The sequence below is a fragment of the Limanda limanda genome, chromosome 9, assembly GCF_963576545.1.
Source record: "Limanda limanda chromosome 9, fLimLim1.1, whole genome shotgun sequence".
Classification (NCBI taxonomy): Eukaryota; Metazoa; Chordata; class Actinopteri; order Pleuronectiformes; family Pleuronectidae; genus Limanda; species Limanda limanda.
In genome coordinates, this window is record NC_083644.1 from 21126009 (window position 1) to 21145292 (window position 19284).

The 19284-nt window shown below is 43.7% G+C and overlaps 1 protein-coding gene across 2 annotated transcripts; it reads right to left on the reverse strand.

The window, feature by feature from the left end:
* Window positions 1–6494: 6494 nt before the first annotated feature.
* Window positions 6495–16706, reverse strand: map2k2a (mitogen-activated protein kinase kinase 2a). Of its 2 annotated transcripts, none has more exons than XM_061077925.1 (12): window positions 16426–16706; window positions 15892–16072; window positions 15478–15688; window positions 14199–14345; window positions 14006–14083; window positions 13491–13542; window positions 10662–10786; window positions 9822–10035; window positions 9635–9699; window positions 9461–9522; window positions 9012–9057; window positions 6495–8266 (listed from the first exon to the last, which is right to left on the reverse strand). In XM_061077925.1, exons 2-12 carry the CDS (start codon window positions 15978–15980, stop codon window positions 8156–8158), a joined length of 1200 nt encoding a protein of 399 aa, XP_060933908.1. In that variant the 5' UTR covers window positions 15981–16072; window positions 16426–16706; the 3' UTR covers window positions 6495–8155. The 2 variants fall into 2 exon arrangements, with proteins under 2 accessions (XP_060933908.1, XP_060933906.1); XM_061077923.1 differs by having other exon boundaries at window positions 16189–16706.
* Between the last annotated feature and the right edge of the window lie 2578 nt (window positions 16707–19284).

The window sequence follows — 19284 nt, forward strand, 5'->3', positions numbered from 1 at the left end:
GCAGAACCCCGGCTGGCCAGTGGGTCGGTCCGCAGGCCCGACGTGCCCAGGCCGCGGCGCTCTGTGCATGCGCGGCCCGGCAGGGAAGGAGGACTTCCTGCGAGTCTGTGGCGAGCGTGTAACAGAACCCGCTCTGTTATCAGATGACCAGCTCTCTGCTTGCTCGCTCTCTCTGTCCCTACTGTCTGACCCTCTCTTTCTCTCTCCCTCTCTTTCTCTCATCTGTCGCTCTCATCTCATCATTGCTCCATCTCTGTCTCAGACTCTGCACAGAACCCCCCACACCACACCACCCACTTCCCCTTTCCACTGCTGAGGAGGCAAAGCAGCACGGACCCACCCGCCCTGCTGTGTCTCGCCATCCATTATTGCAACCCACCCATCTTTTCTTCTGTTTCATCCCGAACCAATTCACTACATCAACATGCAGACAGTGTCTTGTTGGTCACATATCTGCCTCCTGATCAGTTAGCCTTTCTGCTAAATTGACAAAGCTTCTGGTTTTTGTAATACACCCCCTTATTATCGATCTAATAATAATTCTGTTGACAAAAGCCCACCCCTTCAACTAATTGATGTTTTCACAGAATATTTAGATATAAAAACCCTCCCCTAAAGACTTCATCCAACTGAAAAAGTCTAGTTTCACCCCCAACCTGAAAAACATCCCAGCCTCTTACTATCCCACTCTAATTTGATCAGGTTGTGTTGGCCTCTCCATAATAAATGTCCCAGAAGAGAACAGAAGAAGCCCCTTTACTCCCCCCTAGACTTCAGCACAACAACAGTAAAACAACAGAGAGGGGTCTGTCTGTCTAGTCAGGCTGGAAGCTGTGGTATACTGAGCAGCTGACCAGGGGAACCAAACATTACAGGGAAGTGAAGCTGCATTTACTGAGGGAGAGTCCGATCAAAGTATTTAAACTGTGGATAAAATGTGACAAACACATTTGCACAGAAACACGGCAGTAGAGAGATGATGGTGTGAAGTACAGATAAACTCAGCTCTGTGTCCTACCATATGGCCAACAATACATCATTTCACCACATCAAAACTACTATGAAAAAACCGAATGACTGCTACATGTAGTATATTGTATGCAGCCAGCGTTTCACTCTAAAATAAAACCTCAAACTGCCACGGCGACATCACGCAACCTGTCTTCACAGTCTGTCTGAACCTGCTAGTTTCAGGCCATAGTGGTGCAGGCACAAACATACAGGAATATCAAACTGTATTCAGCCTCACCGCCAAATTGATGGGTGGTGTCTTGGACCTGCCCACAGCCACTGAAGTCCCCTGCAATTCCCCTGGAGTCTATTGTTGGTAACACAGATGCACACACATTGCTCGCACACAAGCACACACTCACATCCACAAACACATATGGCGTCCTAGTTTAACCTCTTGCTGGAATTCACTTGAACCAATCATACTGTTCTCCCATAGTGGTACCTAGTCAATAGCATGGAGGGCTGCATCAGGACAACATTAACTGCAACTAACATATTTTCTGTGACATTTAATAAATAAATAAATAAATAAAATGTCATCAGTGTTGTCTGCTGCTGCCTTCTGAGATGCATTCCTAACACTTTCCCAGCACTTGGGCGTCTTCGTGTTCTTTGCGCTTCTTGTACCCTCTCCTTGCCCACACATTTAAAAGAACGGGTTCAGCCAGTATGCAAAGCTAAAAATGAGGCATCTAGTTATCGAGCAAGGCAGCTGGGGTTGCTGTGAAGTCTTTAAAACCACGAGCCACAAGCAGGCAGGACATGACAGGCGAGATTAGAATCTGCTCTTAACAAGATGCTGGTGAGGAAAGGGGGGGTGGGGGTAGTGGACTGGGAGAAAAAGATGTCATGAGATTGACCGTGGTGTGAGTAGCTGAGGAAAAGCTGCTGTCAAGCGACAAACACACATGTTCTCCTGCGTAAAGTGCACAAAGTAACCAGAGCTTAAGTTATATTTCAATATTGCATGAACTTAACTGAGGCAGCTTACCCTCCCCGGGAAATAGTTGTCACAAGATGTGTCACATATTCTCCCCTTCGGCAGGAAGACATGTCACTCACTGAGGCTTCTCAAATCAACCCAACGCCCCACCTGTGCTCCTGTACTGTCAGCCACAGCGTGGTCGCTCTGTAGGAAACACTTTGATGCAGTCGTCTCTGTGGAATGGCTTTAACACCCTAAGTACCGATGCACGCCATGCAACTGTCTTCATCTTTTCAGTCCACAAAATTAAATTAATAGGATGGAAACAACACTGATGCATCATGAGCTTGCACGCTCACAGTGAAAAAGTGAGCCTGATAAAAAACTTAGAGACAACTGCTATTCTCCTGAGCGGTCTGTGCAGCACCTTACACTCAGCACTGACCTATTTGCCGTGTTCACTGCCTTGACTGCAAGTGGGTCAAGAACTCTGAACTTTATCAAGACCCATCTCTCTCACACTCGCTTTCACACACAGCATGTTATGGTCTTTATTTCCCTTGCTTGCCTTCCTTGTCCTCTCAGCCACAGTCTAAAGATACAGTGTTAGTGTGTGTGTGTATGTAGATGTCTTTGGTGTGCTTACCAAATAGGCAGAAAATGTGTCCCGGGCCCTATCTCACTCCCCTGCCTGTCGCCCAGCTCTGCTGCCTCCGTCTCTGGGCAGGGCTGCAGCTCTACCAGACAGGAAACTTGCGAGTGGCCCTAGTCATACAGGCAAGCCCTTGCCTGATCCCACACAAACAGACACTTACCACCACCCCCCCACCCTCCCCACCCCTCACCACCACACCCCCCTCCCCTCTATTTTCAGCCCACAACTCTGCTCCGCATCCCCTTCTCTCATTGGCCGGACTGCTGCTCATTCACCACACCCCCTCGTCAGGATAGGCTGGCGGCTGTTCCCTTTCCTGGATGGCCAAGGGCAAGGCACTCTGGGATGTAGAGTTCCACAACCCCATACCACTGGCTTTGCAGCCCCTGCTGTGGACTACGAGTCCCAGTGCTCCGTGCCCTCACCACCCCCACTATCTCCAAGCCTGCTCTAACGTAAGCACTCAGGGCTGAATTATACACTAGTGTATGTTGCTAGCAGGCTGCCAGGTATTAAAGTACAGAGCAGCCATCAAACTGGGCCAAGCTTCGTATGAGGGAAAAAAACAAAACACTCCAACCTCGACTGTCCCAGCAGTAACCAAACATCACCGGGGATTTCATTCACAAGCTCATGACAGAGTGACATTTCACCACACTTACAACTCCTGACCTAAATTATGAGTTAGTGCTCCTCCACACAGACTGACGCCACCAGGACCTACACACACCTCTCAGCTCGCCCCCCCGGCACTGAGCATTCACACTGCTGCTGTCCCGAAAAACTTTTCTGCCATGTCTTGTGCCATGTCCAGAAGAATTATTTTTGGTTTCCCCTGCTCCTCATTCAGAGCCCCCCATCCCCCTCCTACTCCTCCTCCTCCTCTAAGTGCTTCCACCTGCCTGAAAAGTTAATGCCTTGAACACATCCTATAAACTTTACCTCCAGATCCCTGAGAGGTAAAGAGCAGTGCAGAGGAAGTACTTTAGAAGGATTTTTAAAAAAAAAAAGAAAAAGAGGAACCTTGACTGGGGACTACTGCTGCGACCCACCTCTCCTCATCGGCCAACCCCTCCACCCTGCTCTCCCTTCTGTCCCCCTCCCTCATTCCTCCCTCTCTCCTCTCCTCCTCTGCCCTGCTCCCCTCTGGTCGACAGGCCCAGGGCAGACAGCGGGGGGGGGGGGGGGGGTGGCAGGGTGCCTTTAGCTCACCTGCGATGGCCGTGGTGCTGCTTATTGTGGGTTAGCTCAGCCCTCTCCTCTCCTCCTCTCCGGAGCTCTCTCTCTCTCTCCCTCTCACTGTTGTGCAGCTTAAAGCCCCGTATGCGCTAACCAAGCAGCAGCAGATCAACTCAATTCCCTTCCTGGTTTCTGGAGGGCAAAGAGGTCCCTCCCTTTCTCTCTCTCTCTCTCTCTCCCTAACTCTCCCTCCCTCTCTCTTAAAGAAACAGCATTCGTCCTACGCCTCCCCTCCCTCCCTCCCCCCTGTGAGGCAAAAGTTAACGAGAAATATGTTTGCGCTCAAAAGTGGACAGTGATTAAAGTCGTGAGCTCAATCAGAGATAACACAGATCATTAACCCCTACCTGTCCGCGGTGTGGGTTCACCGAGGAGGTCGTCCTGTGTCTCCCTCTGTGGACGTTCAAAAGCATGTTTTCAGGTTAAGCTGAGTTGTAACTCGTGCCCTTTCTCACACGCCACATCTCCCAGTACTGCTCTCCTTGTCTGTGCGAATTGAGTCGCACCCATCCATCCCATTGCCTGAGGTCATGGTGTCCCATCCCAAAAGCAAGCCATGGCACATTCCAGCACAAACAGTAGGGGCTGCCAGCAACCCCCTTGATACTCACTATGGCTCAACCCAGTCTCTGTACATACGGCTGCCAAGCTCCAACAGGTGAGGCATCAAAGAAGACGCTACTAAGCTGAAAAGTGTCTCCTGGTGGAGGATGGCAAGTTCCCATGTGTCAATTTACAGCTCGTGCGCTTCATGTTGCGCCACTTCCAGCCTCCCACTGCCCGCCCCCACAGGGAGTGCAAGCCAGCTATTGTGGCACGGAGTGGGATGGAGCAGAAGATGCAATCGATGATTCTGTTGCTCCGTTTACCATCTCCACGCGCCTCTGAATGCACCTTAATGCACACACAAGAAACAATGACTTTACACAGTGTCTCTACCTGTAAACAGTTGCCAGTCTCAGAGGTGTGTGTCCCACGGTGCAGCCGGGGGCTTGACACTGGCCTGACTCTGCTCTGATAACCTTGCAGGGGGAATCATGGAGTAAGGAAGAGGCAGTGGCACCACCTCTGTGTAGAGGGCACTGTTCAGCTCTGTCTCTATATGCACATAGGGTTTAAAGCTTCAAAATGACTAAAAGTACATGTAAATTGCAGCATATGGACATTTGTTGCCATCTCTTGCTATAATCTGCGATGCTAAGTGAAGAGGATGCAGGTGGATAAGTTGTAGCCTAAGTGAAATGTATACAGCAGGATATGCACTTCCCCAAAAAGACATAATATTTACACAAGTTGCCTACTACTTAGTTTTGCTTTAATGACCCACAGTGAAAAGGAGCTGTTGTGACCCCATGGCAGTCTGAGGGGATGTCAGACATTTGTAGAGCCGTGTCGCCCTTCAGTCCAATATAACAGAGTCCAGACAGCCCTCATCAGACCTGTGTTTGTCATGACACTCTGAATAAATGGGCTTTAGCAACTAGCAATGGCTACATGCTAGCTAGTAGCCATACGTGTAGGTTTCAGGCTGTGGGCCTGACGGACACTTAATGAGGGTCAGGGGTTAGCATGTTAGCTCACATCTGCTTCTGTGAGAACCTTGAGTTTGAGCTCCATCATTATTCTGAGCTGACTATTACTCTACCTGTTTCATTAGTAAGAAACAAACCGTGACACCACCACACTGAGTTTGTCACTTTAAGACTCGTTTATCCTCTGCAGGTGTGAGTGTGTTTACCTGTTGAGATGCGGAGCAGGAAACAACACACACCGGACACGGAAACCAGGTTCCACGCACCGGTGACGTTAATTAGCGTAACGTTTAAAGAAGATGTGTTTGTGATGAAAAGTTCACTTACCCTCCATAACTTCATCAAAACTCCAACCCGGGCTCCAGCTCTCACACCGGGGCGCAGTCCGTTTACCGACGATGAGCCAGTCAAGCCCAGATGTTGTTGCTATGGTTACCTGCACTTTTTAGCGGACCCCTATTAGCCAATCAGAACCCAGTATCACTCCACATACGAGGCTTCAGTCCTTCAGCTGGCCATGTTTGAAAATATTGATATTATTACCATTGACACCATTAACAGTAATTATTTTAACTGACTCAAGTGAAAGAAAATAACTAAAAGGACAAAAAAAATTCCCTAAAAAGTTGCAACTTATCACATTTGATTTATCAAAATCATTCAACTAGATATCTTTGAATATTTTCACTTTTTTAAGTCGATAAGGGTCACTGGTGTGTATGTATGGCCAAAAGCACAAATACAACATATTTTATATACATTTCATATACAATATATTTTCTCAGAATTTGATTTCCCCTGTTAACGATCTCAAGAAATACGTTTTGGTGGGATAAAACAGATTAAAACAAAAATTACTCAGAAGTAGTGAAACTTCAACATTTAAGTTCTGAACTAATCTTGCTAAATACCGTGGTACATAGTTAACCCCCCTGAAAACACCCAAATTCCCCTGAAAAACAAATGACAGTTGTCAATGCTAGAAAATACTTCAACAAGACCAGTCAGCTCATGTTTGTTTGGTGATGCCAGGACCTGATGCGCACCAGTGCAGTAGTTCCTGTGAAATATGCACCATTATACACAGGGAAGCTACAGTGGATTGCTAAAGAAAAATGAGCCTCAAACATTACATTCACAAATAAGTTTTATTTTCATCTTTTTATACATTATAACCATAATCCAACACCTTTTTTATATTATAATAAAATGACTCTTCTCCCTTGTCATTTACATAAATCAAAAATGTGTATATTAAGACTGCAAAATAGTACTCCTGTAATTTTTGTATATAGCTTTGTACACATACGAGTGACGATGCATCAATTTAGCTCTGAACGAATGCATGTTTCAGGGGGAATAAGGGCAGCCATAACAGAGAGAATACAAGAGCTCTAGCAAGACAGCAGGCTAGCAAGTGTAATACCACCACCATGTGACCAACACTGAACTGGGTCCAAATTTAGCAGTCAAACCCTTTGTATTACTTATGACTTAAGTTCCACTTGCAGTCGGACAAACAATAGGGTTAAAGCACAAGGAAAAGGTTTTTTCAAGCGTGTGCAAACCCAAGTCTTTTCCGATTGCACACCTCTTCTGTTTGGGTCCCAAGAGAAAGCTTGGAGCGTCACACATTAGCAGTACAGTGAAAACATAACCAAATACACCTCAGGGGGGAAAGTACAGACCAACAACTAAGAAAACTTAAATTAGTCAATGTGATTTGGGATTTCATATTGACATTGCAGAGATTCAGGCTTTTGATAAAAACCACCAGCTAATCCTCCCCACCATGATGTTGGGAAATAAGATACACATACAGTATTAGAAAGATAATAAACCATGCTATATCATCCCTTGGATACGGTTTGATCATTGTTTTCTCAGTGTCAAAAATGACATCCTGGCGTGTATCAGGCCTCCACAGCAGACGCCTCCAAACACGACACACACTGTGTGGGATGTATGCAGCACGAACAATGTCAACACAATCGGAGTGTAGGTTACCAATTGGAGAAAGAAAAAGAAACAATCAAAGTACACTGATATACTGTTCATGAATGTGCATACAAAAAAAAACACAGATCAGGCATTAGTAGTCATGAGTACCCTCTTTGGTTTGTGACACTGTTCACAATGTGATTTTTAGATTGATCGCTCATTTACCAAAAAGTGCAAATGACTCCTGATAGGCCCATTTCTCCTGCTCACAAATTAAATTTATTGGAGGTAATTGCAAAGTCCCAATTTTTTTAAGATGAGCAAGTTTGACAAAGGGATTTTAAATCAAAACAACAACATTCACCTTCAATAAAACGAATTTGTAATTTGCAAGTAATGTGATTGATGTTCAGATTTCTCCCTGGTCATTTTCAGCCCTAAACTCTACAGCAGGTAATTCATTAAAATCCCACCAGCCATCGACCGTTGCCATAGAAAAGATTAATACAGAATATTCAAAAATACAAAATAATTTTCGTCAATCAATGCAAATTCAGCTGACACACTGGCAGCCGTTTAGTGCTTTATGTCCTCCCCTAGCTGTGTGGAGAAGTGAGCTGGGGCTACTTTTGACACTGGCATAGTGAAGCTGTGGTGTTAAAGTACAATGACTCAATGGGCCCTGCTGCTTGTGAGGAAATAAATGAGGGGGGGAGCCAAAACCATTTTACCCAAGAGCAAGATAAAAAAAAAATAAGTGCTTGTGTATGTGTATGTTTAGTATATGTATGTGTATGCAAGCAAGACCCAGAGGTGTGTCAGAGCAGTGGGGAGGAGCCTGGGGCCTGTTCACTCAGTGCTGCGGGTGGGAGTGCTGGGCTGGTTGAGCTCCATGGTTTTGCACAACCAACCGGCAAAGTCCACTTCCTCCACCTCTGAGCGTTTGATGAATGTGTGACTCTGAAAGACAAACAAGGAGAAAAAACAATGATTGTGCTGCAAGAATCAAAATAAATATGGAAGTATCTCTGTCTGTTTCTTACTGGAAGATTTCGACAACCACTACTGTGATCAAATTCAAACTTTGAAGGTGTAAGAGCAATATTGAGAAGGTGTTTGATGAGATAATCTGCACTGAACTACAATTTTCTGAAATTGTTTGGAGGGGCTCTTTGTTATGATGTTATAAAAGTTATTTTCCTGAACTTAACATGCAAAAGCCCTAGTAAAGTGTCCGGAAAAGAGCTAAGTGAGTCCTTGTGAGAATAAAGAAAGAAAAAGACTAAAAAAATATCACAGCGCACAAATGGGTGCGTTGTTGACATGTCACATGTGATTGACACAAAAAAAAAGCTCTATCCAGACGCCATCCCTCCCCTAAAGTTCCAGAAATGTTTCTCTTGTTGTGAACACGTCTGACCTAGACATTGCCTGTGTCTAGGTCAGACATGCACTTCATATGAAAAAGGCGAACTCCAGAAACTCTTCAGTCGGTAAACGCTTCCTCCATTCATTCTAAATTGTGTGCTGTACTGTTCCCATGGTAACTATATTTTGAATTGAGACGCAACCGTTTAATGACGTCACTGATGACATCCTCAAAGGTCACACTGCAGCTTTACAAGTACTGCACTAGTTAGAATAGATATCAAACAACCTGGTTATCAAAGTATCAGATAAATGAAAATGAGGCTCAGGAACGCACCATCAGCATCTTCAGGTCGGCTCTCTCTGCTGGGTTCTTGATCAAACTGCACACACAAACAACATTAAGACAGTTACAGTGATGAGGAAACTTTAAAAGAAACATTACTGCCTCTGGCATTTAGGTCCTCAACGATGGGTTTTACTTGTTTCATTTGAACCTTACTGTGTAAAATTTGTTCGAAGAGTTTGACACGAGAAAACTGTTAATTTGCTGAAGGGGGAAAAATTTCTAACATCACAACTAGTTTACATGCTGTGGTTTATTGGAAACCTGAAACCACAACCTTTCAGTGAAATTTGAGTAGTTAAACTTTTAAACATTTTAAAGTTAAAGCACAACATTTATACAAATAAATAAGTGTAGAAAGCTGTTGGTGCCTGTTTTTCATGTGGAAGATCAGATGAGAACAATGTAAACACAGTTCAGTCAAACATGTATGAACTCACCATTTTGTCACAAAGTCCTGGAAGTCAATGGTAAAGACGCCAAGTGGCAGTTTGGGAGGCGGCTGAGGAAGAAACACAACGCATAGAACAAACAGAGCAGTTAAAAGAAAGTACAGTAACGTGTGTGTGTGTGTGTTTAACAGAATATATTGTGCAATAGGGGATTTCTCACACCTCGTTTACAATGTAGTCCAAAAGTTCAAAGATGGCCATGGCAGGTCGGCTGTCCATTCCATGTCCTGTGAACAAGTCACATACCATGAATAAAGAAAAACTAAAGTTCATAACCGTACAATTTCTTATACTGCAAATTGTCTTATATAACCATCTGTGTATTCATGGGTGTATTTGTGTCTCATACCGCTCACAGGCCTGCCTGGTGGTCTGGGCCTCTGCATGTTGGTGTGAGGCTCTACAACGGCCCCGTCTAGAACAGCCCGTCCAAAGACAGACTCCAGTTCTTTGGTGTCCGGAGGAGGGATGGGGTAGCGGCCGATTGCCAGCTCCACCAGGGACAGACCCATGCTCCACACGTCAGACTGAACGGAGTAGTGAGTGCCCTGCAGTCTCTCCGGCTGTTGAGAAACACACAATCTACGTCAGAGGGAGCAGGTAGAGCCAAGATGCCAGGCAGGAGAGAGGTTTGGACAGAGAGGCTGGGTGGGGAGAGAGCAGAGACTGGAGGGGAGGAGGATAATGGAAGGGTAGAGGGAGGAGGGGGGTGTTATGGCAAGAAGAGGTGGGGTGCGGTTCGGGCAAGAGGACAGAGGATGGGAGGGCTTGGCAGGAAGTGAAGAGCAGCTTTGGACTGTTTTTGTTAGACGAGTGAGCAAGGGCAGATGTGCGTGTTGGGAATTATGATGAAAGGGGCAAGTGTGTCTCGTGCGGGTTTGGGGATGGGTATCATACAAGCAGCTCCTAGCACCCACCAGGTGTCTAAGACTGAGGGGGAAGGAGGACAAGAAAGAGCGAACACAGTTGCGTCGCTCTTTGCCAAAGAGCCCTTTTCCTGGGCACGGCCCTCAGGTTCTTGGCAGGGAAGTGAGGGAGGGCCAGAGGAAAGGAGGGTAGTGGGCGGGGCCAGAGTTAGCAGGAGCAATGTGAGAAAGAAAAAAAAAAAAAAAAGGAGGAGAAGGAAAGTGGGGATAGGGCCAGAGAAGAAAAAGGGGGGTGGGGGCGCAGGCGTGCAGAGCTGACTCACCGACATGTAGGAGCGCGTTCCAACAAAGGAGTTGGCCATGGAATCTATGAGCTGGCCGCTCACACCAAAGTCGCACAGCTTGATCTCCCCGCGAGAGTTGACCAGAATGTTGGAGGGCTTGACATCTATGTGGCAGAGGGGATGTGGACAAACAAACGTATGGCGGGTTTAGTGAGATTCTTCATCTTGCTGCGTCTCAACTCTCATCTGTACTTAACACCTCAGTATGAACTCACCCGGAAGAGAAGAAACTGCTCATAATAACAATTCATGATTACACAAATAGCCAATGGCAACACTGGTGCTTTCATATTTTTGTTTTGGGAATATAATATAAAGCTGGGCATGAATGGATTCACATATGTGTGCCATATGTACAGTGTGACATGCATCTAAACCCCCTTTCACACTGGACACAAAACCCAACAACATCTGTCTTTAGTCTTTTGTGTGAAGACTGCATTCAATCCCAGGTTTAGTGACTCTGCAGTGGTAACGGCTATTTATCAGCTCCAGCTCTGATAGGCAGTGATGGAAACATGACACCCACGTGGAAAAGACTTAGTTCCACCCATTTTCCAGCACAGTGCTTCATGCATATATAAGTGCAGAAGGTTTTTTTTTCAAAGGTGATATATGAACAATGTGCGGTGGCAATTGGATTCTTAGTGTCCAACACAAGCGAGAGAACATGAAAAGCAACACAACTTAATAAATAAAAAAAAACAAGGTCTTCTTCTGCTGATTTACTTGTGTTAAATTAACTTTTGATATGATTTTCAGTGGAGATACTAATGTGCAGGCTTTGAAAATAAATGTATACTTCAAATTTTAAACAGTAAACAATAATATTAGGGACTTTCTGATCTTTCCAACGCCAAGGAGGTTTGTTTTCATCAGTGTTTGTTGGTCTGTTATATAGTAAGATTACGCACCAACTCCTGGACATATTTCCTTGAAACTTGGTGGAAAGACGCAGTATGGGTCAGGGAAGAACCAATCCTATTTTGGAGCAGTTTCCAGAACAGGAAGATGATCCAAGATTATTTTGTTTCATTTTCTTTAACATTTTGAGATGAAGCATTTTTCAGCAGAATAATCAGACATGTTTAGGGGACGGATAGTTCTGAGTGCGTGCCTTGCGGTGGTATACTCAACTTAGTGCCATTGTCGATTGTATATAAAATCTTTCAAGAGTCACAGTTATGCAGAGATGAATATCTTGACCAGAACTTTAGTGTACCGTGAGCGAACGTGGGTTTCACGCTCAGCATCCCCCAGATTTATCTGTGGTGCCGTGTTTATCGAGCGAAGGGGAAATGAACTAACATCTGTTATAAAACAAGGCTCTCCTCCACAGTTCCCGCTCAGCACTTACACAAACATCCTGCGAAATAACGGGGTATGACTGAGCCCTACAATCTGTCCTCTGCGGTGACGGACCCTCTCACTGACCAAGGACGTTTGAGGAGTGACTGAGAAGGAGGTGGCGTGAAAGAGCGGGGAGAACGATGGAGGGAGACGCGGAGGGAGGGGTCCACAGGGCGCGGCTGCTGTATAATCACATCCGAGAGGCTGTAATTACCGCCCGAGCTCACAGACAACTCTGTCCTGTCGTACCACCGACCCTGTAGCACTGCTATGGACTGACTGTCTGCCTTAGCCAGTCTTTTTCATAACAACACACTGTTTCTCGCTGGTGCTCTGTGGGAAACTTGTCTTCTTAAAACTTTGCTTTGGCCTGACTTTGAATTTTGCTAGAATGCAAATCATTATTTCCAAATAATAGCTTACCTTGTGGTGAGCGTATTAAGTATCTTAAGATGTCAATGCAGTGTATGTGGGGGGAGGGGGGGTATGACGACTTAATAAAATATGGAATGGAAAAGTGCAGGGACCTAGTGTCATTAATGTGCTGCATCTGAAGCGGGTTCACTTACATTTAAAGAAGTTTAGTAACATTTGTAAATAGCAGTCGTACATATATATGGTTTTGTTCATGTATTTGTTTCAGAGTAGGTAAGATTATAAGAGGGAGGATTTTATCCTGCTTTAATTAATCTGATGTTAAGACTGCAACATGCATGTTTGAATTGCTGCTGGTTACGTCACCAGCATCAGCACATTTCAGCCACCACCAACACTGAAGGGGTGGGAGTCATATTACTCTCAAGTATCCTTGAAACAACATCTACATTCTGTTATTGCTAAATGAGGAGGACTTTAATGTAATCTGGCCATGTTGCCCTTTAAAGTTACTAGAGACTAACATCCAGAGATTTTGTGGCAATTTCCAGACAGAAAACCATTTGAACAGATTTCTGTTCTGGTCCTTTCTTCCGTTGCCAAACTGGGTGATAAAAAAACATTAAAGAATTAGCCACAGTAAATATGATAATGTGATTAAGTTAAATACTGCATAGGTCTGGTTAGCTGTTGCAGCAGGGTTGTATTCAAATCAATATGCTGTATTAGGAAAACTGAGTCATATTTTGTTGAATTTGTCCTCCAATATCTTTTGTGCATTACAGAACGTTGTTGTGTTGTTATGAAAAATCATGACACTATTTAAAAACACAATTCTCTATGTCAGAAAATAAAATTCGGAGCAATAACATTAAACCTTTTAGTTGTTTTAAGTTATCACTGGCTATCTGAAGGCAAAGCCTCTCCAGCAATATGAATGATTTCAGCACCACCTTTAGTGTCATAATATCATTTTACATTGAGAACTAGCTTACTTAGCATTTCTGGTACTGCAGTGTTCAAAATGGGGCACAATCGACTTTAAGAGTAGTATAATTTATTGCAACAAGGCAAAATCCTCACCTCTGTGCATGATTTGATGCTTCTCTCGCAGATAAGCTAATCCTCTCAAAACCTGTAAACAAGAAAAAAACATTCAACATGACACACAAAAATACAGAGAGCAAAATATCAGACGATAAAATATCTACACATTTATAAATATACACTTTCAGTTGAGTGGATGTTACTTTAAAATGCCATTACTCTCTTGCCAAATGCCATTCATTTTGCAATTTATTTTTACACTTGGTTATTTTGAATTTAAAGTCAATTTAAAGAGTCAGCCTTTTTGTTTGTGACTCATGCATGACTGGAAACTCACAGCTGGTTAGGCAACACAAGAGACACACACCCACAAAGGCATAGTCAAAAACATGTACAGTTACAAGATACAAATCTTTCTGCCACTGCCAAATACAAACATAAACTATTCTTACTTTTACAAAGATGTCAGATCTTTTTAAAAACAAGGAGAAGAGTCAGTTATACTTCATATTAGGCTTTAAAACAGTAATCAGTATTTGTTTGATACATACAGCTATGCTGACTTTTCCCAGGATTTCCTCTGGGATTTTTCTGGCTTCCTTCTGGACCTGGTCTAGGGATCCACCATCCTGTAGAGACAAGTTGCACCAATAAAATATCACATTGTCTCTTTGGGAATAAATATATTGTTAAAAAAATCTAATGTTTTAATATAAGAACTCCAATTCAGTCCTTGTCTCTCACCATGTGCTCCATACAGATGCTGATCTCTCCATCGCTGTAAAAGGCCCCATAGAAGCCCACAATGTAGGGGGAGTTGCATTCATGCAGCACCTGCAGCTCTCGGATGATCTGGTTCCTGATGGCAGGTTTGATTTCCAGGTGAATCAACTGGAGGAGGGTAAATATGAAAACATGAATGACTGTTTTGACAAAGACTACTGCACTGGATGCAGAAACATCACTGTACGATCGTCTCATATCCCAAAGTAACACAAAGAGGTGGAGGCTGGCATCACTAACACATTACTGTGTCAGCAATCTAAACACACACTGGAGTTACATTCATATATTCAAAATAGTGACAACCACAATGTAAAAATACCAATTCAAGACATGTCAGAACACAGCTGGTGGTCCACAGGCTTGAGCTTGTTGCTGCACAAGAGTCTGCATGGGGTCCTAATAACTAACTACCTCTTAGACTGTAAACCCTGATATGGTCAGTGTAGGGAGGACGACATTTGACAGGGTAACATGTGCTTTCTAATAAAGATGGAACCAACTACACGATGGGGGTGTGCTTATAAGTCTGCTCATATACATTTGCAGCATCACTATCTCTTGTTACTTGTGGGCCAACATTTACATACTGGTGGATATGGACAGTTGTCGGTTAATCAGGAATGAAATCTCAAACTAATACAGTCTAATAGAACAGCCCTGCAATAAATCCTCTCCTCATGAAGGTTGACATCTTCAGATGTTAAATGGTTTATAAGCATGTACTAACATCCCGGAGGTTGAGATTTGTGGTGCTGTTGAACTGCATTATGACACGTATTGATTCATGTCCCAATTATTTTGAGGGTGGGCTTAACAGCAGAGACATCTCTTTGTAGAAAGTTCTTCTTTTATGTTAGGAACCATTTTCCTTGTATATTTTCTGACGAGTACTTCAGGGGGATACTGATGTGTTTTATATGTTTTCATTTGCATTTTGTTGTATTTTTTAGCAGGGTTACACAAAAGCTACTTGACAGATTGCGACAGACCTTGGTGGAAGGATGTGGTTTAGGTCAGAAAAAATCTTAAGATTCTAGTTATTGCACGTGTGTAAGTGAGTTCGGCCTCATGTTGACGTGTGTGCAGCAAACCAAGCCATCAGCTACAGCACCACGACCTAAATCTAAACTGGACTCAGAGAGTGGGAACACATCTGGAGAGGGTTTACATCCGGCTCCCTCCACCCGACACACTCCTCCTTTAGAAAAACGTTCAAAAACAAAATGCTCATGTTCACCTTCCGGGCCATGACCAGACCAGAGGGTTTGTGGCGGACCTTGTTGACCACCCCTCCGTTTCCGGCCCCCAACTCGCAGATGGGGTCAAAGTCCTCATCCTTCAGCTCCCCGACCTGAGCCTTCTGGGTGAGGAAGGCCTCCAGCCGTTTCCTCTGCTGCTCGTCCAGGTCCAGCTCACCCAGCTTCTTCTGTAAGGCCTCGAGGTTTGCTCTGAGGAGGAGACAGGGAACACACACACACACACACAGACAGATGATGATGCAGGGAGATCTATCATCTGCATAAAAGTGATGATGCACAGGATTACAGGCAAAATACTAATAAACAGTGAGAACTTCTACCACAGCTCAGTAACACACACATCCTCTCTCTAACAGCCCCACTTCCTCTCGACCCACTGTGGTGTTACTCACTCCGATGCAGCATCGATGGTGTTGGAGGTGGCCTGTCCCTCCCCGATGGGCGTAATGTTCAGGGGCTGGGGTCTTCTTTTAGGACCCATTACGAAAACTTCCACACACGACTTTTCACGAACGAAGCACTGGAGGAGCCGAGCCGCAGCGGAGGAACTCTTCTCCTGGTTGGGAACTCAGTCTGAAATAAAAGCAACAGGGTCAGCTCTGGGTGGCTAGTCAGTTAGCTAGCTAGCGTTAGCAAGAATTACTGCACTCTCGGTAGCATGTGAGAGACGGTGCTGAAACCTGTCATACCGAGGGGGATTGGGGGGTACACGTCCGGTGGTCTGTCGGTGGGTTTATAGCATTTGAAGAGGGCTCATTTCTGTTTTAAAATCGCTTCTCCTGCTTTATCTACCTGCTGCTACTAGCCATTAGCCACCTAGCCGCTACAAGCTAGCACCAGCTCCAGGAAAAAAACCGTGCCCTGCGTCTCGTAAGCTTCTTCCCAGACAACGAGGCCGCCGAAGGGGCTTCTAGCGGGGCACACACCGGGACACCGGCTCGCTTCCCTCCGCAGGACGGCGACAGGTTCCTCCGTTCTCCGGCTCAGGGTGTGGGGGATCTCAGGCGAGGAGGGCTTCGGCCGTGGATGGTGGCTGGTGGTGGTGCTTCGGTACAGGAAGCAGCAGCTGCAGCATCAGACCTGTGACACCCACAGGGAGAGCCCTGCATAAATAGCGCGAGACTGAGGCTGTCTGACAGGCGGATGCGAGGGGGGGGGCGTCTCTGGTGGGAGGCACAGGACACGTGCACGGTGGGGTCACACCCGGGGGTCGCTGCTTCACCTGAGGCACAAAGTCCCGTTTGACCACATCTGCTCCAGACTCTGCTGCTTCTTATGTGTCTAATGGCAGCCCGCTAACAAGCTGTGAGGCACATTACTGCCATCCAGTGGCGAAAAGAGGGAACAGACGCGTCACAAAACCACACTCTATTGCAGGGGTCTTCAACGTTTTTCAGGCCAAGGACCCCCATATATATATATATTGTATAAAATTGTGTTTTATATTAAACAGCTTTTTTAATCAGTTTTTTTTTTTTAATAAATTTGCAAAAATTTCTACATTTCTGTTTTTTTCTGTCAAGATGGGGTGCTGAGTGTACATTAATGAGAACTTTTGAACTTTTTTGATTTTTGCAAATTGCTGCAATGAAACAAAGAGTGAAATATTTAAAGGGGTCTGAATACTTTCTGTACCCACTGTACATCCAACATGCATACAACACTGAGTTATTAAAGTAATTCACAGATTCATGTTTTTAGTGAATCCTCAAGCTATCTGTGGATGGCACACATACTCCCACATTAGTGATATGTCGGACCCTGATGGGTAGCACACAACTTATCTAATCTTGGATGGATGGAGGTTGTCAGGCAGAGGGTCAAATCAGCCTCACAATATGTTGGATGTATGTAAATGTGTATTGAAAGACATTTAAATTCGTGAAAAAAAAAAAATTATTAAAAATTTAAAAAATTGTCTTATCAACCAAAGATTTTGCGACCCCCCTGCAGTACCTGCGCGGACCCCCTGTTGAAGACCTCTGCTCTATTGTATTCATGTCATTATTGAAGGGAAAGTTCACCCAACAAGTGTCCGTTAGTGCCACCTTTCAAATTCTAGTAGAAACAGGTCGTTTACAACATGTTTTTAGTCTTTAAGTCCTCGGTGATCCTTTTGCACGTTGATCACAGTGGACATTTAGACACATATATGACCTTGTTTCATATCAAGTTTGAATGTCGGGCTTACGGACACTTGGAAGACACCACAGGAGCAGTATGGAGGCATTCAATGTTGTATTTGTGTTGGTTGTTTGTTTTTACATTACCCCTGAAACTCCAAAAGTGTTTTGTTCACTGAAACACTTCACTCACCCCTCCATCAGAATAGTGGTGAGTAGATAATAAGTGAATTTACATTTTGGGGTGAACTATCTCTTTAAAGCACCACTATGCAACTTTTTTACTTCAAAACCAGTTTGATGGTTTCTCTGCCTTTGAATGGGGAGAGTGGTGCAGCTTCCATTCCCACTCCTCATTCTTAAAAGATTGTTTTTATACCATGTGACTTTGGTGAGCCGGTACAAATAGCCCCGGGAAATTAAAAAAAATATCAATAATGATCGCAATATGATTAATTAATTTAAAATATTCAGTTAGGAAACTTTTAAAATATCAAGAGTTCGAAACAGAGTTTGAAGTATTTGTTACAGAAGCATATCAGTCTCACTCTGGACTTATTGAGCAAAGTGTTTTTACAGTATTTTGAAGTATCAAGAAATGAAATTATTTGATTGTACACATGTTGGACTTTAATTTGAAAAATCTCCAAATCTATACAGTAAATATGTAAATGATATTCTGTATGTAGGTAGTCAGAGAGGTCCTGAACACAGGCATATCATTCTCTCTCTGAACTTATTGAGCAAAGTGTTTTTACAGTTTTTACACTGCTTGAAGCTAAAAATGTGTGATTTTTATTTTGTAAAATCTCATAATTTATACTGTCAAAATACTATTCATAAAAATTACACAGGTAAGACAATATTTACTTCTTGTGAATTTAATCCATGAAATTATTTTTCAATTATGCATTTTGTATAAGCTCCATGTCAACAGTTTATTCTGAAAACCGGACGTAGGCCCACATGTGTTCTTCCTCTAACTTCGAGTACTCCATTGCCGTCCCCTTTCTGGGCACTCAGACACAAAGCCCAACAGAATGAATAATCACTTGTTGCTATAGAGAGCGCTGTTGCTCTGTAAAAGTTTCATAGTGTTGCTTTAAATAACAAATTATATTAAAAAAGTAAAATATTCAGTAATTTGAAGCTTAAAAACTAACTAAAATCATACTATCTTTAAGTCAAATGGATTTATGTAGTGCACAATGTTAAGGGGAAATGTGTGAATACATTTTATTTAGTCAGAAAGTGCATCACAAAATATTAAGTGAAGTTAAAGATAAAAAATAAAACAACCATACAAAACATGAGCACCCATTTGTTAACAGACAGTGGAGCATCAACAGAAGCTGAGTTAAATATATTAGTTTTCAGATGCTTTTTAAAGGTGTTTTTCTCTTCACAGGTAACAGACAGTCCCTATAGTTTCTATTGTCTGTAAACCTATACTATCACTATATGGTGGCATATATTACAGGAACGTGTCATCATATATATCCATTACAACTTTAGATTTAACTTTCATTCTCCCATAACCGATGTGATAAATGCAAGATGTTTACTTTATTCAAATCAGTACCATGTGTTACCTTGGTGACAAAACGTTGTCAGGATTTTTCCCACAATGCAAATGTCCTCCTTTTACTCACAATCATGTTC